At 27.1% G+C, this 23571-nt stretch overlaps 11 protein-coding genes, 1 non-coding gene and 2 pseudogenes across 14 annotated transcripts; all 14 read left to right on the plus strand.

Annotated features, from left to right (window-relative positions):
• Positions 1–1929: 1929 nt before the first annotated feature.
• On the plus strand, positions 1930–2679 carry K452DRAFT_330031 (uncharacterized protein; the record flags this gene model as incomplete). Its single annotated transcript, XM_033545086.1, has 6 exons — positions 1930–1979; positions 2016–2114; positions 2142–2228; positions 2265–2293; positions 2318–2584; positions 2624–2679. The coding sequence occupies 6 exons, from the start codon at positions 1930–1932 to the stop codon at positions 2677–2679; spliced, it is 588 nt and encodes a 195-aa protein (XP_033391495.1).
• A 748-nt stretch (positions 2680–3427) lies between these two features.
• K452DRAFT_t176 lies at positions 3428–3500 on the plus strand (annotated as a pseudogene). The gene has a single exon. The product of its transcript is annotated as a tRNA-OTHER (tRNA).
• Positions 3501–3571: 71 nt separating this feature from the next.
• Positions 3572–3643, plus strand: K452DRAFT_t177 (annotated as a pseudogene). The gene has a single exon. The product of its transcript is annotated as a tRNA-OTHER (tRNA).
• Positions 3644–4721: 1078 nt separating this feature from the next.
• K452DRAFT_330032 (uncharacterized protein) lies at positions 4722–6176 on the plus strand (the record flags this gene model as incomplete). Its single annotated transcript, XM_033545087.1, has 3 exons — positions 4722–4956; positions 5074–5366; positions 5421–6176. The coding sequence occupies 3 exons, from the start codon at positions 4722–4724 to the stop codon at positions 6174–6176; spliced, it is 1284 nt and encodes a 427-aa protein (XP_033391496.1).
• Positions 6177–8065: 1889 nt separating this feature from the next.
• Positions 8066–8533, plus strand: K452DRAFT_238716 (uncharacterized protein; the record flags this gene model as incomplete). Its single annotated transcript, XM_033537671.1, has 1 exon — positions 8066–8533. The coding sequence occupies one exon, from the start codon at positions 8066–8068 to the stop codon at positions 8531–8533; it is 468 nt and encodes a 155-aa protein (XP_033391497.1).
• A 1211-nt stretch (positions 8534–9744) lies between these two features.
• Positions 9745–11253, plus strand: K452DRAFT_330033 (uncharacterized protein; the record flags this gene model as incomplete). Its single annotated transcript, XM_033545088.1, has 8 exons — positions 9745–10402; positions 10454–10568; positions 10590–10672; positions 10697–10878; positions 10921–10951; positions 10982–11068; positions 11153–11158; positions 11228–11253. The coding sequence occupies 8 exons, from the start codon at positions 9745–9747 to the stop codon at positions 11251–11253; spliced, it is 1188 nt and encodes a 395-aa protein (XP_033391498.1).
• A 180-nt stretch (positions 11254–11433) lies between these two features.
• On the plus strand, positions 11434–12084 carry K452DRAFT_330034 (uncharacterized protein; the record flags this gene model as incomplete). The annotated part of the gene is made up of 5 exons (XM_033545089.1): positions 11434–11496; positions 11545–11575; positions 11612–11697; positions 11761–11902; positions 11924–12084. 5 exons carry the CDS (start codon positions 11434–11436, stop codon positions 12082–12084), a joined length of 483 nt encoding a protein of 160 aa, XP_033391499.1.
• Positions 12085–13059: 975 nt separating this feature from the next.
• Positions 13060–13329, plus strand: K452DRAFT_238709 (uncharacterized protein; the record flags this gene model as incomplete). The annotated part of the gene is made up of 1 exon (XM_033537668.1): positions 13060–13329. One exon carries the CDS (start codon positions 13060–13062, stop codon positions 13327–13329), a length of 270 nt encoding a protein of 89 aa, XP_033391500.1.
• Positions 13330–15460, plus strand: K452DRAFT_330036 (uncharacterized protein; the record flags this gene model as incomplete). Its single annotated transcript, XM_033545090.1, has 9 exons — positions 13330–13432; positions 13457–13480; positions 13526–13681; positions 13718–13744; positions 13805–13849; positions 13919–14011; positions 14045–14158; positions 14186–15306; positions 15437–15460. The coding sequence occupies 9 exons, from the start codon at positions 13330–13332 to the stop codon at positions 15458–15460; spliced, it is 1707 nt and encodes a 568-aa protein (XP_033391501.1).
• A 1269-nt stretch (positions 15461–16729) lies between these two features.
• On the plus strand, positions 16730–17508 carry K452DRAFT_313720 (uncharacterized protein; the record flags this gene model as incomplete). Its single annotated transcript, XM_033543688.1, has 3 exons — positions 16730–16798; positions 16846–16857; positions 16888–17508. The coding sequence occupies 3 exons, from the start codon at positions 16730–16732 to the stop codon at positions 17506–17508; spliced, it is 702 nt and encodes a 233-aa protein (XP_033391502.1).
• Positions 17509–17645: 137 nt separating this feature from the next.
• Positions 17646–18839, plus strand: K452DRAFT_330037 (uncharacterized protein; the record flags this gene model as incomplete). The annotated part of the gene is made up of 8 exons (XM_033545091.1): positions 17646–17715; positions 17755–17868; positions 17902–17943; positions 17989–18054; positions 18145–18267; positions 18289–18408; positions 18490–18780; positions 18808–18839. The coding sequence occupies 8 exons, from the start codon at positions 17646–17648 to the stop codon at positions 18837–18839; spliced, it is 858 nt and encodes a 285-aa protein (XP_033391503.1).
• Positions 18840–19028: 189 nt separating this feature from the next.
• On the plus strand, positions 19029–21314 carry K452DRAFT_330038 (uncharacterized protein; the record flags this gene model as incomplete). The annotated part of the gene is made up of 8 exons (XM_033545092.1): positions 19029–19099; positions 19694–19960; positions 19985–20214; positions 20245–20343; positions 20383–20595; positions 20878–20988; positions 21013–21120; positions 21211–21314. 8 exons carry the CDS (start codon positions 19029–19031, stop codon positions 21312–21314), a joined length of 1203 nt encoding a protein of 400 aa, XP_033391504.1.
• A 602-nt stretch (positions 21315–21916) lies between these two features.
• On the plus strand, positions 21917–22683 carry K452DRAFT_330039 (uncharacterized protein; the record flags this gene model as incomplete). The annotated part of the gene is made up of 2 exons (XM_033545093.1): positions 21917–22300; positions 22633–22683. 2 exons carry the CDS (start codon positions 21917–21919, stop codon positions 22681–22683), a joined length of 435 nt encoding a protein of 144 aa, XP_033391505.1.
• A 431-nt stretch (positions 22684–23114) lies between these two features.
• K452DRAFT_t178 lies at positions 23115–23185 on the plus strand. The gene has a single exon. It is a non-coding gene; the product is annotated as a tRNA-Asn (tRNA).
• Positions 23186–23571: the final 386 nt, after the last annotated feature.

Genomic DNA, 23571 nt, shown 5'->3' on the forward strand with positions numbered 1-23571 from the left:
TGCCAGCAGTCGCGGTAATACAGGGGAGACAAGTGTTATTCATCTTTATTAGGTTTAAAGGGTACCTAGACGGTATTTATAGCCTGAATAAGGTACGTATTTACTAGAGTTTTATATAGGAATTTAAAGTTTAGTATTAAGAAATTCAAATAAGTTACTTTTTTTTTTGAATGGTGTGTTGCGTTCTAAATTTAAAAATAATTCGTACTGTATTGTTTTATTGTAATGTCGACTTATTACAATAATTATAATTAATATTGTCTTATTTTTATAATAGGAATACAATATTCCCTCTTTTTACTGGATTAATATCTGAACGGTGGTGTAGAGATGAAATTCGTTGATACCATTTGGACAGGTAAAGGTGAAAACAGAATTCTATGTAAAAACTGACGTTGAGGGACGAAGGCTTGGGTAACGAATAGGATTAGATACCCTAATAGTCCTTGCAGTAAATTATGAATGCCATATGATTGGGTTATTGAAATATAGTTTAATAAAAAGCTGATTGCTTTTTTTATGTTTTTACTGATTATATAAATGAAAGTGTAAGCATTCCACCTCAAGAGTAATGTGGCAACGCAGGAACTGAAATCATTAGACCGTGTCTGAAACCAGTAGTGAAGTATGATATTTAATTCGATAGCCCGCGAAGAACCTTACCAAAATTTGAATAAATTGTATCATTATGAATTGTTCTTTATTTGTCAGCTAAACACTGACAAAATTAAGGATAACCATGACATTTCTGTTAGTCCTTTATTTCTCAGACCCCTTTTTTCGGGGACTTAACAGATATACTTTTTACAAGTGTTGCACGGCTGTCTTTAGCTAATATCGTGAGAAATGATTAGATTCAGTAATTAGCGTATAACCCTCTTTATATTTTTTAATTTTATATTATATAAGGCGTTTTTCTTCTGCGACTTCGTGGAAGCATAATAGGGATTAAGACAAGTCATCATGACCTTAATTATTTTGGGCTATAGTCGTGCCACATATACCTATACAAAGGGATGCAAAAATGGAAATTTTAGCTAACCCCATAAAATTGGAAAAAAAATGAATTGTAGTCTGAAACTCGACTGCATGAAAAAGGAATTACTAGTAATCGTGTTTAATTACGGCACGGTGAATTGAATCTCAGATGGGTACTAACCACTCGTCAGGCGCTGAAAGAAGTATGTGCAATAAGTTTGGTTACTATTGATTTTGATTCATAAATATTGATGTTTAAATAATTTGACTCTTAACCTTCGTATGCATGACTTTAATTGGTGTTAAGTCGAAATACGGTTCGTGTAGTGGAAATTGCACGGGAAAAATTTAAGAGCCACAATACCCCGGCGCTATTTAAATTAATATTTCTTTACATAAATATTTGTTTAATTTCTGTTTAATTTCTGTTTAATTTCTGTTTAATTCGACTTTCTTTCCTGGTACTAGATTAATGAATTTAACAATATAATAATTATTTTAACTTTTTATAATTTCCTTAAAGTCTTTATAATATTAATGCGGATTGATGTAATAGTAGCATATTTGGCTCATGCCCAAAACCGAAAAGGTGCAAATCCTTTATCCGCTTCAACCTATGTATCTGGTAAAAGATCTTTCAACTAATGAAATTTTTTAATGAACTTTTATGCCAGATACATTTAATCGATATTTAGTTACAAATAAAAATTTTAAGTGTTTTTATTGTATAAATATATATATAATTTAATTTACAATAAAGAAATTAGATTTATTCTAATACTTCTTTTTTATTCTAATACTTCTTTTTTATTCTAATACTTCTTTTTTTTTTATAAATATTTCTTTTATTAATATATTAAGTATATTAATAAGATATTTATAGATAGCTATTGACTACTAAATATATTTATTATTATCGATTTGTTCCTATGTATGAGATAACAAAAAAAAATGATTGTATCACAAAGGTCTTTCTTTCAAGCACACCCTTTTCATTTAGTGTCACCTTCACCTTGACCTATTTTAACTTGTATTAGTTTATTCACTTTAACTACAACAGGTGTATCAACCATGCATAACTTCGAACATGCTAATTTTAACCTGTATATTTCTTTTATAACTTTAATTTTATCCATGTCATTATGATTCAGGGATATTATAAGTGAGGGTACATATTTAGGTAACCACACTTTAGCAGTACAAAAAGGACTTAATATGGGTGTAGCATTATTTATTGTCTCTGAAGCTTTGTTTTTCTTAGCAATTTTCTGAGCTTATTTCCATAGTGCACTATCTCCTACTATTGAATTAGGAAGTCAATGACCTCCTATGGGTATAGAACCTATTAATCCTTTCGAACTTCCACTTTTAAATACTATCCTATTACTGTCTTCGGGGATAACTGTAACATATGCCCATCATTCTTTAATTAAAGGGGATAGAAAAGGAAGCTTATATGGCTTAGCTTATACTATTATATTAGCTATAATCTTTACAGCATTTCAAGGTATTGAATATACAGTTTCATCTTTTACATTAAGTGATGGTGTTTTTGGTTCCTGTTTTTATTTTGCCACTGGTTTTCATGGTTTACATGTTATAATCGGTACTGCCTTTATAGCTGTAGGCTTATGAAGAACCTTAGCTTATCATATAACAGAAAATCATCATTTAGGCTTAGAGTCTGGAATATTATATTGACATTTTGTAGATGTTGTATGATTATTTTTATTTATTTCCATTTACTACTGAGGAAGCTAATCAAACTTTATGCAAAATTTATAGCTCTTTATTTAATATTCATATAATATTATTATATACATTATGTTATAATGTCTGAGGTTTAGACATATTCAGCTTTAATATAATTTTTGTTTTATAAATATTAATCTATTTATATATAAAATAAATATTGTTATATATATATATATATAGATAATTTTGATGAAATAGGTGACATATTATTCATATATATATATGATTATTAATCGGTATAATCTTAGCTCCATGTGATTACAACATTTTCATGTATATAGTATGGTTTTTATGATTTCATATCATAGAACTATATACTTTAATAAGATTAAATGAAAATAGTACAAAATAGTATAAAAAAAACTTAATATTCTATTTTTTATGATTTTTTATCATAGAACTATATTATTTAATTTTATTAAATAAAAATAGTACAAAAAGGACTTAATATGGTTGTAGCATTATTTGTTGTTTCTGAAGCTTTGATTTTCTTATCAATTTTCTGAGCTTATTTCCATAGTGCACTATCTCCTACTATTGAATTAGAAAGTCAATGACCTCCTATGGGTATAGAACCTATTAATTCTTTCGAACTTCCACTTTTAAATATTGTTGTCTTCGGGGATAACTGTAACTTATCCCCATCATTCTGTAATTATAGGGGATAAAAAAAAAGCTTTTTTTTTAACTTAAAGCCAAGATAGTTCAATTGGTTAGAACATTAATTTCATGCATTAAAGATAGGAATTCGACTTTCTTTCCTGGTACTAGATTAATAAATTTAACAATATAATTAATTTAACTTTTTATAATTTCCTTAAAGTATTTATAATATTAATGCGGATTGATGTAATAGTAGCATATTTGGCTCATGCCCAAAACCGGAAAGGTGCGAATCCTTTATCCGCTTCAATCTATGTATATGGTAAAAGGTCTTTCAACTAATAAAATTTTAAGGAACTTTTATACCAGAAACTCTTAATAAATATTTAGTTACAAATAAAAAATTTAAATGTATATATTGTATAAAGATATAATTTAATTAAATAAATAAATTAGATTTATTATAATTTATAAAATTATATTTTATTTTAGGTAAAAAAGGTATGACACATCAAGTTTTTTTCAACCCTGATTAGACAATTTCTACTTTATTTTCAAATTTGGATGTTACCGGAGATATGTGAGCTAGTCCTGACCCCTCTATCACGAGAGAAGTTAATGCTTGGACTATAGAAGTAGTTAATACTCAATTTTTATAAGGTCTTGGCAATAGTCTAAGAGCTATAGATACAACACGAGATTGATAAGGTAATAGTTTTATCTTTACTATATATAACCCGATGCTTATGTACATACCTACAACAACTGTAACAGAGATTACAACTGCTACTACTCTCCAAAGTTATTCAAACCGTGACAGAAACTGCGACTGTTCCTACGACTACTAATTCTTTTAAGAGTATAGGAGCAGGTTAAATAGGAATAGCATATTGTTGGCGACTTATGTATGTAATTCTATGATGGGTTATATATATTGTGTCTTTTAAAGAGATTTGCTAGTGTAATAAGCTTATCTTATTCATCTGCATTACTTTTTTTTATTACCGTCTAATGGTTACCTTTTAAGTTATAATATGGAAAATAAAAACATAATTGCTATCAGTATTTTAATCGCTCTTGGTCCTTATTTATCTTATCTCATTTCTCCTGTGGATAGGGGAGCTGGAGCTTTGTCAACAAATACTTATGTTCTACATGGATATTTATCATGTAAAAAAAAAAAATAGATAATATAATAATAAATTATTGAAAATACAATAAAAATCTAGGGTTTATGTATAAGATATAATTTTATTTGAATGTATTTAAAAATTTAATATATAAAATAGCACCTTTTATATAATCTTAATTATTACAATTATAAAAAAATTACCTAAATTTGAGTATATACTTATAAGGGATGTTAATTATTTAATTACAAAAATATGCTTTTATTCCTATTATTAACACCTTTGATAGGTATTTTCTTTCTAATTACAAATCTATTTTTTAATAGTAATAATACACATATGTATAAATCTATTTCTTTATTAGTATCCTTATTTAATTTAATATTATCACTTTTTATTTTTATCTTTTTTGATTATAGTTTTAATCAATACCAATTTGTTCAAGAACATCATGAAATTAATGGATTTAATTTTTATTTGGGTATTGATGGTATATCTATTTATTTTGTATTGTTAACAACAATTATATTACCTATTTCTATATTATCTAGTTGAACATCTATACATAACAATGTAAAATTATATTTTGTTATAATGTTATTACTAGAAACACTTTTATTAGCAGTATTTTTAGTTTTAGATGTTTTTTTGTTTTATATTTTTTTTGAAAGTATTTTACCCCCATTATTTTTATTAATAGGTATATATGGTTCCAGTAATAAAGTAAGGGCTAGTTTTTATTTATTTTTATATACTCTACTTGGCTCATTATTTCTATTATTATCGATACTTAGTATGAATTCAATAATGGGTACTACAGATTTTGATGGTTTATATAAAACTAATTTTAACTATAATACACAGTTATTTTTATTTTATGGTATCTTTATAGCCTTTGCAGTAAAAACACCTACTATTTTTTTAAACACATGATTATTAAAAGCTCACGTTGAGTCACCATTAGGCGGAAGTATTATATTAGCAGCAATTGTCCTAAAATTAAGTTTATATGGAATACTTCGTCTAATATTACCTTTACTACCTAAAGCTTCAATGAATTATACATATATTGTATATATAATAGGTGTAATCACTATCATATACGCCAGTTTTAGTACTTTGAGAACTATAGATATTAAAGAACTCATAGCTTATAGTTCCGTTTCTCATGCTTCTGTTTATTTATTAGGTTTATTTAGTAATTCAATTCAAGGTATAGAAGGTGGAATCGTCTTAGGATTGGCTCATGGTTTTGTGTCTAGTGGTTTATTTATATGTGCTGGAGGTATTTTATACGATAGATCATCGACTAGATTAATAACTTTTTATAGAGGTATAACTCAGTTAATGCCTTTGTTTTCTATATTTTTCTTTATTCTTTGTTTAAGCAATGCAGGTACTCCTTTATCTCTAAATTTTATAGGAGAATTTTTAAGTCTTTACGGTACTTTCGAAAGATTACCTTTATTAGGTATTTTTGCTAGCTCTTCTATAGTTTTTTCTGCAGCATATACTATTTATATGTATAATAGAATAGCATTTGGAGGTAAGTATTCTAAATATTTTGTAATTAATATACCTGATTTAAATCAACGTGAATTTATTATTCTATTAACCCTTGTTATATTTACAGTAATATTGGGGGTATATCCTTCTATTATTCTAGACGGCTTACATTATAGCGTGTCTCTTTTGATATATCGTTCTTAAATATTTTTATATAACACATAATGTATGAGTTTCAACAAATACATGACTAATTTACATAATTCTATCGTTTTTAACTGATCTATTATATTTATTTTCAATATATATAATATTATCGATTTGTTCTTATGTATGAGATAACAAATAAAAAATGCGAAAGTTTCATAATTCAACTATTTTCCATTGTTCTATCTTATTTATTAATAATATATTAATATTAAATACATCTTTTTCTTTTTTCTGGCGTTTAGACCTATTTAGCTTTAATATCATTTTCGTTTTATTAATATTAATTTATTTATATGAAAAATCAATATTTATATATATAAATATGCAAAAATTTTATAACATATTTGACATATGGCTAGTTACAGGAGTATGATTAATCATCGGTATAATGTTAGCCCATGCTACTTATGATCATAATTATATTTTAATGTATATAATATATATTTTTTTGGTTTCATATCATAGAACTACTCTATTTAAATAAGTGAAGGTACTTATTTAGGTAATCACATTTTAGCTATACAAAAAGGACCTAATATGATTGTAGCATAATTTATTGTCTCTGAAGCTTTGTTTTTCTTAGCAATTTTCTGAGCATATTTCCATAGTGCATAACTTCGAATATGCTAATTTTAACCTATATATTTCTTTTATAACTTTAACTTTATCCATGTCATTTTGATTCCGAGATATTATAAGTGAGGGTACATATTTAGGTAACCACACTTTAGCAGTACAAAAAGGACTTAATATGAGTAGCATTATTTATTGTCTCTGAAGCTTTGTTTTTCTTAGCAATTTTCTGAGCTTATTCCCATAATGCACTATCTCCTACTATTGAATTAGGAAGTCAATGACCTTCTATGGGTATAGAACCTATTAATCCTTTTGAACTTCCACTTTTAAATATTGTTGTCTTCGGGGATAACTGTAATTTATCCCCATCATTCTGTAATTATAGGGGATAAAAAAAGCTTTTTTTTAACTTAAAGCCAAGATAGTTCAATTGGTTAGAACATTAATTTCATGCATTAAAGATAAGAATTCGACTTTCTTTCCTGGTACTAGATTAATAAATTATTCCTAAAATAATAATATATTTTAATTATTATGCACATATATATATATATCATGTTATAAAATATCTGTCTTTAAAAAATTTTTTTTATTGAAGGAAAATCTGGCACTATTCTCTTTTTAAATAAAAATTTTTGATGGTTTAACAGAAAATAATTTTATATAAAAATGCAAAACTAGCCATCTTATAGTCTTTATATGAGTATCATTATATATAAACATAAATCAGGTTAAATATAACTAAAATATATATTTTATATGTTTAGGTTTTACTAAAGTACGGTAATAAAGTTTCATATTATAGATATAAACTAAAAAAAAATAAAAAAATAAAAAAAAACATAAGTATTCGAATATAAAAACGTAAGTATTCGAATATAAAAAATAAAAAAAAAGAATAAAGGAAGGTCCCGTTTGTTGGTATGACGGGTTGAGCTGTAAACTCAATGGCAATTGCTATCAAAGGTTCAATTCCTTTTCTTCCTATTAACTATATATGTGATTATATAGTTAAACTGTATTAGAGTAAATTAAGATTTTGTTTATTATAGACTACTTTAGCTATATAATATCTTTTCTTTAAATTAAATTGTAGAAAGGTTCATTTCGGTTTGATTACTACATTTAATACAAAGTTTGTAATTACACCTGTAAATACACCTGTAAGTACAGGTTTTTCAGTACTTATTTTTGTCTATAGACTATTAAAAGGGTTACGTTTGTTGCTTTTGTGCCTAGATATAGATATAGAGATTGATACTAGTATAAATTGTTTTGGTTGAATTATAGAAAATATTCATGAGACTATGGTGAATTTTTTACTTCTAAGTGGGGGAATTTTAATACTTCCGTATGTATATTTAAATAGTCTTAAAAAACCACACCCTAATATAGATTTGCCTTTACAAAGTTGTTTAAGTGAATTAACTGATATATTATCTAGTTTAGATTATATGTTACCTAAATTATCTCAATTTATAGATCAGTTTCATGTTGTAGTACAAACTCATGAAATTAATGTTATAACAGATTCGGCTGGGAATATGTCTATCGATGTACCTGGTAATATGCCTAGTGTAGTAGAAAAAGAAATAACTAAAAAAATACAAATAATGGACAAATTAATTAAAAGTCAAGGTTTTGAAATAAATAATTTGTTTCAGAAAGCTCACTCTATTGAAAACAATATAAAACTTGTTAAACCCGAATACAACTCTAAAATAATAGAGCAGTTATCAGCATTTAACAAGTTAAATGCTTCATATAAACATTAAAATCCTTTTTTTTAATTCATTATAATGAATAGTTGATGGCAATTAATTAAAATTACTTTATAATTTAATTTTAATTTAGCTATTAATGAATTTATCCTCTATTGTTTCTTATTATAATGCACTAAATACTAATTTAGTATTGGCTTTTCTATTTAATACAAAACTTTGAAGTAGAGTTATTACAATAATTATTTTAATGCTAAGAACATTTAGAGGTTTATGATTATTTAGTTTCATAGTCCTAGATAATATAACAATTTATACTAGTTTATATAGCTATATCTCAGGTTTCAAAAACAACTTAATAAAGCCAGCACACATGGCTTGTGACAATACTATTATGATGAACTTCTTACTTCTGTGTGTAATTTATCTATTCATAACTCTAACTCCTACTTATAAAAATTATCTGCAGATTATCTTGTATAAATTTTATAGAAATTTAGAATGATGTTTAACTACCCCACCTAAAGCTTATGCTTTTGTGACTTTATCTTTGCAAAGTTGTATGGAGGACATAACTATACTTAAAGATATATTGTCTAATATTGATAGTATCCTAGGACACTATAAAGGCTTTGTACTTCAATTTAATAAGATAGCTGAAGAATTTCAGGTTGTAGTTATATGAGATAGTAAAGGTGCTTTTGGTATAGAAACTTATGAAGCTTTGCCTGAAGATACTACTAATCATGTCCTAAAAAAAATGGAGATAATTCATAATCTCATGGAAAGTCAACATGGTAAACTTCATAATCTATATACTAAAGGATTGGATTTAAAAGTTCCATCTAAAATGCCTGAAACTTCTTATTTATTGTCTAAGATCGACGAAATACGCGATCTTAAAAAATTAAGTCAACTTCATCATGAAAAATCATAAGAGTTTTCATAAGGTTTAGGGGGGGGGGTTACTTAAACGCCTTTATATCAAATAAATTTGTATAAGATATGGTATGATAAATAATTTATCTATTGCTTTCAGTAAATATCTCTTTATATTTACTAGTAATGATTAAATTTTTGCTAGAGTTAGTAGCTTTTAATATTTGCATAAAGCTACTAACGTGGAGGATGAGGTCGGCGGCGAGGTCCTCGGCAAGGCTCACGGTAAGACCAGCGTCAGCGCTGAATATACTAATAGAGAGAGTATAAAAGAAGTAAAAGAAGTAAGCGACCAGATAAGCTCCCAATGAACGGAACGATGGTCTATGTCATCTAATGCCAAGGATATCGGAACACTGTATCTAATATTTGCCCTATTCTCGGGACTTTTAGGTACAGCTTTCTCGGTACTCATTAGGCTAGAGTTATCTGGTCCAGGAGTTCAGTTTATAGCTGATAATCAGCTATATAACAGTATTATCACAAGTCATGCCATCGTTATGATATTCTTTATGGTAATGCCGGCCCTGATAGGCGGTTTCGGGAATTTTCTCTTACCATTACTCGTAGGTGGACCTGATATGGCTTTTCCAAGACTTAATAATATAAGTTTTTGGTTATTGCCTCCAAGTCTATTCTTATTTATATTTGCGGGTGGAATAGAAAACGGTGCAGGTACAGGATGGACTCTGTACCCCCCTCTATCAGGAATTCAAAGCCATAGTGGTCCTAGCGTAGATTTAGCAATTTTTGGTTTGCATTTATCTGGGGTAAGTAGTTTATTAGGAGCTATGAATTTCATCACAACGATTTTGAATATGAGAAGCCCTGGTATTAGATTACATAAATTGGCTTTGTTTGGGTGGGCAGTCCTGGTCACTGCTGTTCTATTGCTATTATCATTACCTGTTTTAGCAGGTGCCATCACTATGGTTTTGACAGACAGAAATTTTAACACATCTTTCTTTGAAACTGCCGGAGGTGGTGATCCTATTTTATACCAACACCTTTTTTGATTTTTTGGTCATCCTGAAGTTTATATATTAATTATCCCTGGATTTGGAATAGTAAGTACTACTATTTCAGCTAGTTCGAATAAAAGTGTGTTTGGTTATTTAGGTATGGTATATGCTATGATGTCTATAGGTGTGTTAGGTTTCGTGGTTTGAAGTCACCATATGTATACTGTTGGTTTAGATGTTGACACAAGGGCTTATTTTACAGCAGCTACATTAATAATCGCTGTACCTACCGGTATAAAAATATTTTCATGATTAGCAACTTGTTATGGAGGTTCATTACATTTAATACCTTCCATGCTATTTGCTTTGGGTTTTGTATTTATGTTTACAATAGGAGGATTAAGTGGAGTTGTTTTAGCAAACGCTTCACTAGATATTGCTTTCCACGATACATATTATGTTGTAGCTCATTTTCATTATGTATTAAGTATGGGTGCAGTTTTTGCGCTATTTAGTGCATGATATTTTTGAATACCTAAGATATTAGGTTTAAATTATAATGTAATGTTAGGTAAAGTTCATTTTTGAATTTTATTTATAGGTGTTAATGTTACATTCTTTCCTCAACACTTTTTAGGTTTACAAGGTATGCCTAGAAGAATTAGTGATTATCCTGATGCTTTTGCAGGTTGAAATTTAGTAAGTAGTTTCGGATCCATTATCTCTGTAATAGCTACTTGATTATTTTTATATGTCTTATATATTCAACTAGTACAAGGTAAAGCAGTATCAAGATATCCTTGATATACTCCTCAATTTTATACTGATTATTTACAAAGTTTATTAGAAAAATCCTATACTAGTTTAGAGTGATGTTTAAGTAGTCCACCAAAACCACATGCTTTTGTGAGTTTACCTTTACAAAGTATTTCGCTTTCTTTATTGAATATAATTGACTTAAATAACTTAATAAGGATATGAAATAACCTCATATCCTTATGTGATGCTCCACGTCCTTGAGGTCTATACTTTCAAGATAGTGCTAGTCCTCAAATGGAAGCTTTAGTGGAATTACATAACAACATTATGTTTTATTTAGTTATTATATTATTTGGAGTAGGCTGAATATTAGTATCAATAGTCTTAAATTTTGTTGAAACAAAGTCACCTATAAGTAATAAATATTTAAACCACGGTACACTTATAGAATTAATTTGAACTATAACTCCAGCTTTGATTTTAATTTTAATCGCTTTCCCTAGTTTTAAATTACTATACTTAATGGATGAAGTGACCGACCCTAATATAACCATTTTAGTTGAAGGACATCAATGGTATTGAAGTTATTTATATGCTGATTTTTTAAATACAGAAAACGAGTTTATAGAATATGATTCCTATTTAGTGCCAGAAACGGATTTAGAAAAAGGTGGACAAAGATTGTTAGAAGTAGATAACAGATTAACGTTACCAGAAGAAACTCATATTCGCTTTATTGTAACAGCTGGCGATGTAATACATGGTTGAGCTGTACCTTCTTTAGGTATAAAATGCGATGCGTATCCAGGTAGATTAAATCAAATATCTGTATTAATGAATAGAGAATGTACTATGTACGGGCAATGTTCTGAAATATGTGGAATTTTACATAGCTCTATGCCAATTGTAATAGAATCACTAAAGTTAGAGAAATTTTTACATTGATTAATTAACCAGTAAATTAAGGATAAATATATAAAACCTTATAACACTAAAAAAAACAATGTAAAAGATTCTAAATTTTAAAGAATATAGTATTAAATAATGTGCTACTAGTAATTAGCTATAAAAAAACCAACATTATATATGTGATTAGTTTTAATCAAGGAAATAATACTGAAGCTAATACTGGTGTGCCTGTGCCTAGTTATAAGGCTTCTGCGAATACTGGTGTGCCTGTGCCTAGTAATCAGAATTCAGCGAATACAGGCGTACTTACTGATAACAATCAGGGTAATACGTTTGCTAATAATACTCAAAATAGTTACCCTGGAAGAAGTAACTATACAATTTATGTAGATTAAAGTTATACTAATTATAAGAGAAACTAGCTATTTTAATTAAATTGTGTAGTTATAAGATAAACTAGCTATTGTAATTAAATTGTGTAGCTAAATTTAACTTTAGCTTCTTTTTTTATTATTGTGGATATAATAATAGAAATATTATTTGGTAATACTTTTTAGTCGCAATTTTGTGATTTGTGATTTCTTTTTGATAAAAAAGTATTGTCTTATGTTTATTTTAGGCTTTATTTTTTTAGTTGCAATTTTCTGAATTGAAATTTATTTTAGGCTAAAAATAGCTATATAATACTTAGTTTTTTATAAACACCCCTATTAGCTTTTTTAATCTATAAATCCATTATAAAAAAAAAAAGGAAGATTTTGGTAAGATGGCTTAAGTTGTAAATTCAACGGCAATAGCTACCAAAGGTTCAATTCCTTTTCTTTCTATTAACTATATATGATTGTAATGATTAATATATAGTTAAAAATATATTCGGATATTGTTTATTTTTTTTAATTATATAAACATAAATTAGCCTTATTAGGCTGAACGCTTTTACTTTCACTCGTAAGACTTTTATATTAAATTTTTCAGATCTTTTTACAGGTAAACACACAATATTTTTTTCTTATGTATATTTCATTTATGATTTTTTTAGTAGGAATTTTAGGATTTGTTTTAAATAGAAAAAATATAATTTTAATGCTTATTTCTATAGAAATAATGTTATTATCTATTACTTTTTTAATTTTAATTAATTCATTCTATTTTGATGATATTTTAGGACAAACTTTTGCTATTTATATAATAACTATAGCAGGAGCCGAATCAGCTATAGGTTTATCTATACTTGTGGCTTTTTATAGATTAAGAGGTAATATCACAATTGAATTTAAATAAATGTACTTGACTATTATTATATTACCCTTGTTAGGGTCAATTCTTTCAGGTTTTTTTGGGCGAAAAGTTGGTATATCAGGATCACAATTAATTACATGTACATGTGTAATTTTAAGCACTCTCTTAGCTATTGTTACATTCATTGAAGTAGGTTTTAACAATATAGCAGTTAACTTCAAACTATTTAGATGAATAGACTCAGAATTTTTAGATATTTCTTGGGAGTTTAACTTTGATTCATTAACAGTATCTATGTTAATACCAGTACTTGTAATATCTTCCTTAGTTCATATTTATTCTATAGGATATATGAGTCATGATCCACATAACCAAAGATTTTTTAGTTACTTAAGTTTATTTACTTTTATGATGATAATACTTGTAACAGCTAACAATTTTTTATTAATGTTTGTAGGTTGAGAAGGTGTAGGAGTTTGTTCATATCTGTTAGTTAGTTTTTGATTTACTAGAATAGCAGCAAATCAAAGTTCTCTTTCTGCGTTTCTAACAAATAGAGTAGGTGATACTTTTTTAACTTTAGGATTATTCGCCATACTCTGATCTTTTGGGGATCTTAATTATTCTACAGTATTTTCGTTAAGTCCTTTTATGAATGAACATATATTAACAATCATAGGCGTGTGTTTATTAATAGGGGCTATGGCAAAAAGTTCTCAGGTAGGTTTACACGTGTGATTACCTATGGCTATGGAAGGTCCTACACCCGTTTCTGCATTAATACATGCTGCAACTATGGTTACGGCAGGTGTATATTTGTTAATGCGTTCATCACCGTTAATAGAATACAGTTCTACAGTGTTGTTATTATGTCTATGATTAGGTGCTATTACAACAGTGTTTAGCTCTCTTATAGGTTTATTCCAACAAGATATAAAAAAAGTTATAGCCTATTCCACAATGAGTCAATTGGGTATGATGGTTATAGCTATTGGTTTATCTTCATATAATATCACACTATTCCATTTAATAAATCATGCTTTTTATAAAGCATTATTATTCCTAGGAGCCGGGTCTGTTATACATGCCGTAGCAGATAATCAAGATTTCAGAAGATATGGGGGCTTAATATGTTTTTTACCTTTAACTTACACAGTAATGTTAATAGCTTCTTTAAGTTTGATCGCATTCCCCTTCATGACAGGATTCTACTCTAAAGATCTTATTTTAGAATCAGCATATGGACAATTTTACTTTTCAGGTACTGTGGTATATTTCATAGCTACTATAGGTGCTATGTTTACTACATTATACTCAGTAAAAGTTTTATATCTAACTTTTTTAAGTAATCCTAATGGTTCTCTTGTAAACTATAAACAAGCTCATGAAGGTGATTTATATATGAGTATACCTTTAATAATTTTAGCATTGTTTTCTATATTCTTTGGATTTTTAACTAAAGACATATTCATAGGATTAGGATCTAGTTTTTTCATGGATAATGCATTATTCATACACCCTTCGCATGAAATATTATTAGATACAGAATTTGCGGTAAGAAAATTTTTTAAACTTTTACCTTTAATTTTAACTATTTCATTAAGCATTATATCTATTGTTATATCTGAATACATACCTTCTGTGTTACTTCAATTTAAATTCTCTAGATTTGGTTATAATGTTTTTGGTTTCTTTAACCAAAGATTTTTAATTGAATTATTTTACAATAGATATATTACTAATGTTATCTTGAATTTTGGGGGTCAAACCACTAAAATACTAGATAAAGGTTCTATTGAATTAGTTGGTCCTTATGGACTAGAAGTAGGTCTGATACATGTAAGTAAAAATATAGGTAAATTAGATACTGGTATTGTAACATCTTATGCTTTATATATCTTAATAGGTTTAATTTTTTATATTTCTATTCCATATTTAACATATTATGATAACAATATGTTAATTCTAATTTTATTAGGTACTATTACTTTAGCGTCTAAAAAAAACAATGTTATAAATGTAAATTTAGCTAGTGTACCTATGAGTGCTTCATCTATTTTATTCATACCTCATGAAAATATTCTTTTATTGAATGAGGGATATACTTACGGTTATTCAATTGAATTATTGTTTATCGTATCACTTATAGCTATTTTATGTAGTATTTGGGTAGTAATTGTTTCAAATCCTATTTATTCTGTTTTATTTTTAATAGGTCTATTTGTGTTATTATCTTATATACTAATGATATTGGGTTTAAATTTCTTAGCTTTATCCTATATATTAGTATATGTAGGTGCTATATCTATTTTATTTTTATTTATACTGATGCTTATAAACATAAGAATATCAGAATTGTTAAGTGATAATTGAAATAGTATAGTGTTATGTATATTAATATTATTCCTAAGTATATTAAATTTTTCAAATCTAAATTTATTTTCTTACTCTCTTTGAAATAACACATTTGCGGTAACATCTAAAGGTTGAGAAAACATAATGGATATTTCACATATTATGGTAATAGGTAGTATATTATATACTAGTTATTTCATGTGATTAATATTAGCATCAATAATTTTATTATTAGCTATGGTTGGAGCTATAATTATTACAAATAAAGAATATTTGAAAGAAAACATTGAAGAAGATTTTGCAAAAAAAATGATTACTTATAGAGAAAATTATCTAGATGCAAAAGTTAAATGGTCTAATATATCTAACTTTGGGGGATATATATTGCCACTTCTTGAATTAGATATTTCAAGGCTATTATTGACTAATTCTATATTCTTATTTACCCTTTCAGCTATATTAATATTTAGTCTATTTTTGTACATATTATTACTGAAAGGCCCTAAACCTAATCCGGGTGGGCCGGCACCTAATCAGCCCCCGCCTGATGCTCCACCCAATTAGTCACAGTTGACTAAGGGGTGTTTATTACCACTTCTTGAATTAGATTCAAGAATATCCTTTTTATTTGCCGTATTACCATTATTAATAATAGTTTTATTAATAATTTTATTAGCTGAAGATTCTGAATCTGATAAAAAATCTCCCCCTAAAAAGCCTATTTTTGAGCATGAATCTAGAAGACGTCCAGTACCAGGAAAACCATGTCCAAACTGTTTAGATAAAGGAAAATTAGTTTGGACGATACCTGGTTGTCGTTGTAGGGAATGTGGTACGCTAGTTAATTATTAATATAATTAGACTAATTTTCTATAAAAAAAAGGCTAAATTTTTAGGATTTTTATTTTTTAAAGAAAGAAGTTTTTTATTTATAAATATATTATTTACTAAATATAGATGTAAATATTAAATAAAAAAAATAAAAAAAAATATAAACGATAAAAAAACAAGTATTAATAAAAAATATTAAAAAAAAAAGTAAAGGAAGGTCCCGTTTGCTGGTATGACGGGTTGAGCTGTAAACTCAATGGCAATTGCTATCAAAGGTTCAATTCCTTTTCTTCCTAAGTTATACATTGATTGTATTAATTATAATGTATTTTTAATATATAAATTAAAAAAACTATATTCTAAAAAATTTAGGTCAAAAAAAGGGTATGTCATGAAAATGTAAATCAAAGACAGAATTATACGAATCAAATAGCAGATTTGGATCAGAGACTTAATAATTTGATTGCAAGGCGAGATGTTTTGAGACAGAGGCAGAATTTTTTCGAAACAGGAATCTTTGAATTGGAATTAGAATCTATTAATTTTAATATAAGTACTTTACAAAGAGAACTAAGACTTGTTCAAGGAAATAGAGATTTATTAGATAGGATCCCTGCAAGATCTATAACAGAAGCTCGAGAACAGGCAAGATTAGTACAAGAGGCTAGGTTAAGATTAATGGGTCTCCAAAGACAAGCTGGAACTAGAATAAGTCAAAGACAACTAGGTGGTACAATACCCGAAAGTAATGCTAGTGGTAGAAGAGTATTAGGTGTAATTTTTTTTCCTGGTTATGATCCTAGTCTTGAACGAGGTAATAGTACTAGTAATAATCTAGGAAATAATACTTCTGCTAATACTGGTGTGCCTGTGCCTAGTAATCAGGCTTCTGCGAATACTGGTGTGCCTGTGCCTAGTAATCAGGCTTCAGCTAATACTGTTGTACCTACTAGTAATAATCAGGGTAATACGTCTGCTAATAATACTCAAAATAGTTATCCTGGAATAAGTAACTACACAATTTATGAGGATTAAAGTTATACTAATTATAAGAGAAACTAGCTATTTTAATTAAATTGTGTAATTATATTTAACTTTAGCTTTTGAATAATATTAATATTATTAATAGTATTAATGGTATAAGTGGTAAATTTTTTTACATAGAAAAGAACATGAGAATTTTAAAAAGTAACCCATTATTGAGATTAGTCAATAATTATCTAATTGATGCAAGCCAACCCAGTAATTTGACATATGCATGAAATTTCGGTTCTTTATTAGCATTTTGTTTAGTGATACAAATAGTTACAGGTGTAACTTTAGCTATGCATTATAACCCTAGCGTGTTAGAAGCCTTTAATTCAGTTGAACACATTATGAGAGATGTGAATAATGGTTGATTAATACGGTATTTACATGCTAATACAGCTTCAGCATTTTTTTTTTTAGTTTATTTACACATAGGTAGAGGTCTTTATTATGCATCATACAAATCACCCAGAACTTTAACATGAGCTATAGGTACTGTAATTTTTATATTAATGATGGCTACGGGATTTTTAGGTTATGTTTTACCTTATGGTCAAATGTCTTTATGAGGTGCAACTGTTATAACTAATTTAATGAGTGCCATACCATGATTGGGCCAAGATATAGTAGAGTTCATCTGAGGTGGTTTTTCCGTAAATAATGCCACTTTAAATAGATTTTTCTCATTACATTTTTTATTGCCATTTATTTTAGCTGCACTAGCTTTGATGCATTTAGTAGCTTTACATGAAGGATCCGGATCTAGTAATCCTTTAGGGTTTTCAGGACTTTACGATAGATTAGTTTTTTCACCTTATTTTATATTTAAAGATTTAATTACAATATTTATATTTATATTAATATTATCTTTATTTGTTTATTTTATGCCGAATGTCTTAGGAGATAGTGAAAATTACGTTATGGCCAATCCTATGCAAACTCCTGCTGCTATTGTACCTGAATGATATCTTTTACCTTTCTACGCAGTATTAAGATCTATCCCTAATAAATTGTTTGGTGTTATAGCAATGTTTTCAGCAATTTTAATATTATTAGCAATGTCATTTACAGATTTAAGTAAATTAAAAGGAATTACATTTAAGCCTATAACTAAAATAATCTTTTATATATTTACAGCTAATTTCGCAATGTTAATGCTTCTAGGTGCTAAACATGTAGAAACACCTTTTATAGAATTTGGTCAAATTACTACTACTTTATATTTTCTACAATTTTTATTAACAGTACCCTTAATAACTTCATATGAAAATAGTTTAGGTAAAATTTTATTACTAATAAAATTAGGTCTAGGAAAAAATATTTCAGAAACGAAATAAGCCTATATTTCTATTTTGCCTGGTTTTTATTAGTAATACCAGATATAGATGACATAAATAAAATACTTGGTGATTGAATAAGATTTTTACCTTTATTAATATTAGTATTATTATTAATAATTTTATTAGCTGAAGAATCAGATTATGATTCCGATAGAAAATCTCCGCCTAAAAAGCCTATTTTCGAACATGAACCTAGAAAACGACCAGTACCAGGAAGAAAATGTCCAAACTGTCTATCTAAAGGAAATACAGTTTGGGTGATACCTGGTAAATGTTGTAGCCAATGCGGTACTGATGTTAATTAGTTTATTTAAGTGAATTTTTTTTTTCTAACTACATAAATTTATTAGGGTTTTTTATTAAAAAATAAAGAGAAGTTTTTCTAACATATCTATTTAATATAGATTATAAAAATATTTACACAAATGTAAATAATAAAAAATAAAGAAAGGTCTTGGTATGACGGGTTGAGCTGTAAACTCAATTGCAATTGCTATCTAAGGTTCAATTCCTTTTCTTCCTAAGCTATACATTGTTTGTATTAATTCTTATAATCTATATTAAATATGTGAATTCAAAAAACTGTATTCTAAAAAATTTAGGTCAAAAAAAGGGGTATATCAAAAATGGTTTAAGTCTAAAAAGTTCAAGTCTCTTACATCCTTCGTGTTATTATTCAATATCGTTTATTTTATACTGTCTACTGCCACTTTGTCAGGAAACAGTAAAAGTATCCCTTTTGCTCGCGGTTCTTTATTTTCATTATTTATAGTTTATTTGCTTTATTGTAATACTTACGTTTTTTCTTTTATCAAAAGTATTGGGTTATTTGGCGGTTTATTTTTTTATAGCTTTACGAATATAAGTGTAAGTTTATTTTTACTTTCTATTACTTCTATCATTTTGGGTTTAAATAGTTTCTATAATTATGAAAACATCGTTAACAGCTCTAACAATAATACAATTTCTGAAAAAAATTTACTAAAAATAAAAAAAAAAAATCTAATTTTAGAGCATCCTTTAATAGTAGTATTTATTATAACAGGTTCTTTTTTTCTTATAACAAGTGGTGATCTTATCTCCCTTTTTTTAGCCTTGGAATTACAAAGTTATGGCTTGTACTTAATATGTACAATCTATAGAAATTCTGAAACATCTACTAAAGCTGGCTTAATATATTTTTTACTAGGTGGACTATCCTCTGCTATTATCTTACTGGGTCAAAGTTTGATTTATGCAAATTCTGCGAATACGAATTTAGATGGTTTATATATATTAACAGCCATTCAAACTAGCTTTAACACAAATGATCTTAATTTAGAGATAAACTATGCTATGGTTATTATGTCCGTTGGCTTTTTATTTAAAGTAAGTGCTGCACCTTTCCATTTTTGAAGTCCAGACGTTTATGACTATGTTCCTACTTTAATTACATTGTTCATATCTTTAATTCCGAAAATATCCATTTTAATTTTGTTTTTAGAATTCGTATACTTTACAGGTTATTATTCTAACTTAAATTGAACTAATAACCTGTTAGTCAGTTCAATAATATCTATGGTAATAGGATCAGTTTTAGGTATATCCCAATATAGAATAAAAAGAATATTAGCTTATAGTACTATTAGTCATCTAGGTTTTATTTTATTAGGCCTAACTATAATACAAATAGAATCCATACAAGGTTTTTTTTTCTATCTTATACAATACATATTTACTAATTTGAACGGATTTATCATACTTATAACAATAGGTTATTTTTATAATTATGAAATGAAGCTATTTTCTACTGAGTCTGAATCTTTTCTAAATTATAAAAAGGATGATAACATAAATTATAAAGTCTATGATAGTGATAAAAATATCGACATGCATAGTGTTGCCGATTCGGATGCTAGCTCGAATAAAAATTCTACTGCCAACTCCAATAAAAATATAAAAGTTGACTGGATTATCGACTCTAAGACCAACTCTAGTGAAGACTCCTACAGGAATTCTCTTTATCGATTAAAATTAAACCAATCTAAGAATATAGATAAATTAAAGACGGAGATAAATTTAAAAGAATTAGAAAATTCTCCTATTCAAATTATAAAACAGCTAAGAGGTTTGTATAAAAAAAACATTATTCTTGCCTTAAGCTTAAGTATAACGTTTTTTTCTTTCTTAGGAGTACCACCCTTAATAGGATTCTTTGCAAAACAGATGATTTTAAGTGCAGCGCTTGACAAAGGATTTTTATTTCTAGTAATTATTGCTATAATTAGTAGTGTTATAAGTGCAGTATATTATTTATTTGTGATTAAGGAAGTTTGATTTTTTGAAAAAACAATTATTTTTAATTTAAATTTCGAAAATGCTTTAAAAGCTAACGATGAATTAAAAATAAATAGTTACATGTCTATAATTATATCATTATTAACCATAATTTCTTTTATATTCATTGTAATACCAGACGAATTATTAAGATGAATTAATATTATAACATACATTTTATTTCAATTATAGTTTTTTAATTCATATAATTTTTTTAAGAGATAAAAACCATTTAATTTATAGATTTAGAAATAGATATTTTTAGACATTTAATAAATTTTACATAATATTTGATATAACTTAAAAATTCATTATACATAGACGTTAACACAGCTAGTTATGAGTTCAATGGGTACCAAAATACGTCTCAGAATTAGTTCTTTTTATTCTTTTTAAGGTTTATTCAATACACGTGTAAATTAGATATATTAATGAAATAAAAAATACAAATAACAGGTATTTTTTTTTAGATTAGAAAAGAAAGGAAAATTCCTTAGTATAATCCCTTAACATTATAGCTTATCTAGTTACAGCTATGCTACAGCTATACTACAGCTATGCTACAGCTATACTACAGTTATACTAGTTATGCTACACCTATACTACAGTTATGCTACACCTATACTACACTTATGCTACAGCTATGCTACAGCTATTACTAAGAAAAAAGATGTTTTCAACCACATATAAATGAAGATATATTCAAGAAATTTATAGATTTGATTTAGATATACATATACATATTCAAGAATTTTAACATGCAAACTTTTACATACTTTACAGCATTTATTTTTATAGTTGCTACTTTATTACTATCTTTAAATTTTACTTTAGCACCTCATTTCCCTTATTTAAAAAAAAGAGATCCCTTTGAATGCGGCTACATAGGATTTCAAATGACTCGTCTACCTTTTAATATCTCTTTTTTTTTATATGCGTTACTCTTCTTATTATTTGACCTCGAAATACTATTAGCATATCCCTTTGCACTAAGCATATTCATTAATACAATATTTGGTCTTATTACGGTTTTAGTGTTTTTCTTATTATTAACAATAGGCTTTGTTTTTGAACTAGGTAAAGAAGCATTAACAATAAAGTCTAAATTAGCAAATATTTCTATTATACCCGGTTCTATCTTGGTAATATCTGAGATAAATGATTTAAATATAGTACCTGTAGATTCATCAATATTATTTTCATCTAACATATTCCCTCTATTCATAATATTTTTAATCGTATTATTATTGGTTTTATTGGCTGTAAAAGAGTCTTCCGATGAAAAAGGTGAATCTTCTGAAGGAAAGACAGAGACTACCGATAAAAAACCTACGGCTGACGGTGGGAAAACTACGGGTTAGGAAGAAAAAACTGCTGAAGATAATAAGAAGAAACCTGTTAAATTACCTAAACCTATCGAGAAACCTGGACCCTCTTATACACCACAAAGACCTCCACGTGATCCTGGTCCAAGAGGATGTCCAAATTGTCAATTCCCAATAACAATAGGTTGACGTTGTCCTGAGTGTGATATTCCATCTAAACCCGAGAATCCTTTTGGAGGGTACGGAGCCGGAAAAGGGGGGCCCGGTAGATTTTTTTTTTAGTTAAAGAATGAATTTCAGTTATATTCTTTATATACTTCAAAGACCTCCACATGATCCCGAACCAAGAGAAGAAAAGATTGAAAATATTATTAATTTTTTTTTTTCATAAAACTGTAAAATTTAACATAATTACTTTTATATAAAGTACACCACTTTTAGTCTTTATTATTATATTACACAATACGCATAAAAGTATATATTTTTTAGTATGATAAAAAAATATATAAAGATAAATAGTGAATTGTTATGCATAACAAGTAATATATTATATATATAAATATATAATTAGTATGACACTAACTTTCTTTAGCATAGATTATAATATTATCATATATGTCTTATATTGTAAGCCTTTATAGCTCAATGGTAGAGCGAGATACTGTTAATATTTTGATAAATGTTCGATTCATTTTAAAGGCTAAAATTTCTTGTAGTATTTTATGTTGTTAGTTAATTTATAAAAAAGAAAAAAAACTTAGTAAAAATTTTAGTGTACGTATACTTAATAATAATAATTAAACATAACTTTTTTATACTTTAAATCCTATAGTACACTGCATTACATTGCATAGTTTAATTAAAAATTTTTTCGTGAATAAATATAATATTTTTATAAAAATTTTTTTTAGAGAATGATTAGAGTCTTATATATAAATAATGATTAGAGTCTTTTTTTTTAGATAGTTATTATAGTCTTTTTTATAGATAATGATTATAGTCATTATAGTCATTATAGTCATTATAGTCATTATAGTCATTATAGTCATTATAGTCATTATAGTCATTATAGTCATTATAGTCATTAT

The sequence above is a fragment of the Aplosporella prunicola genome (assembly GCF_010093885.1).
Source record: "Aplosporella prunicola CBS 121167 unplaced genomic scaffold K452scaffold_79, whole genome shotgun sequence".
Lineage (NCBI taxonomy): Eukaryota > Fungi > Ascomycota > Dothideomycetes > Botryosphaeriales > Aplosporellaceae > Aplosporella > Aplosporella prunicola.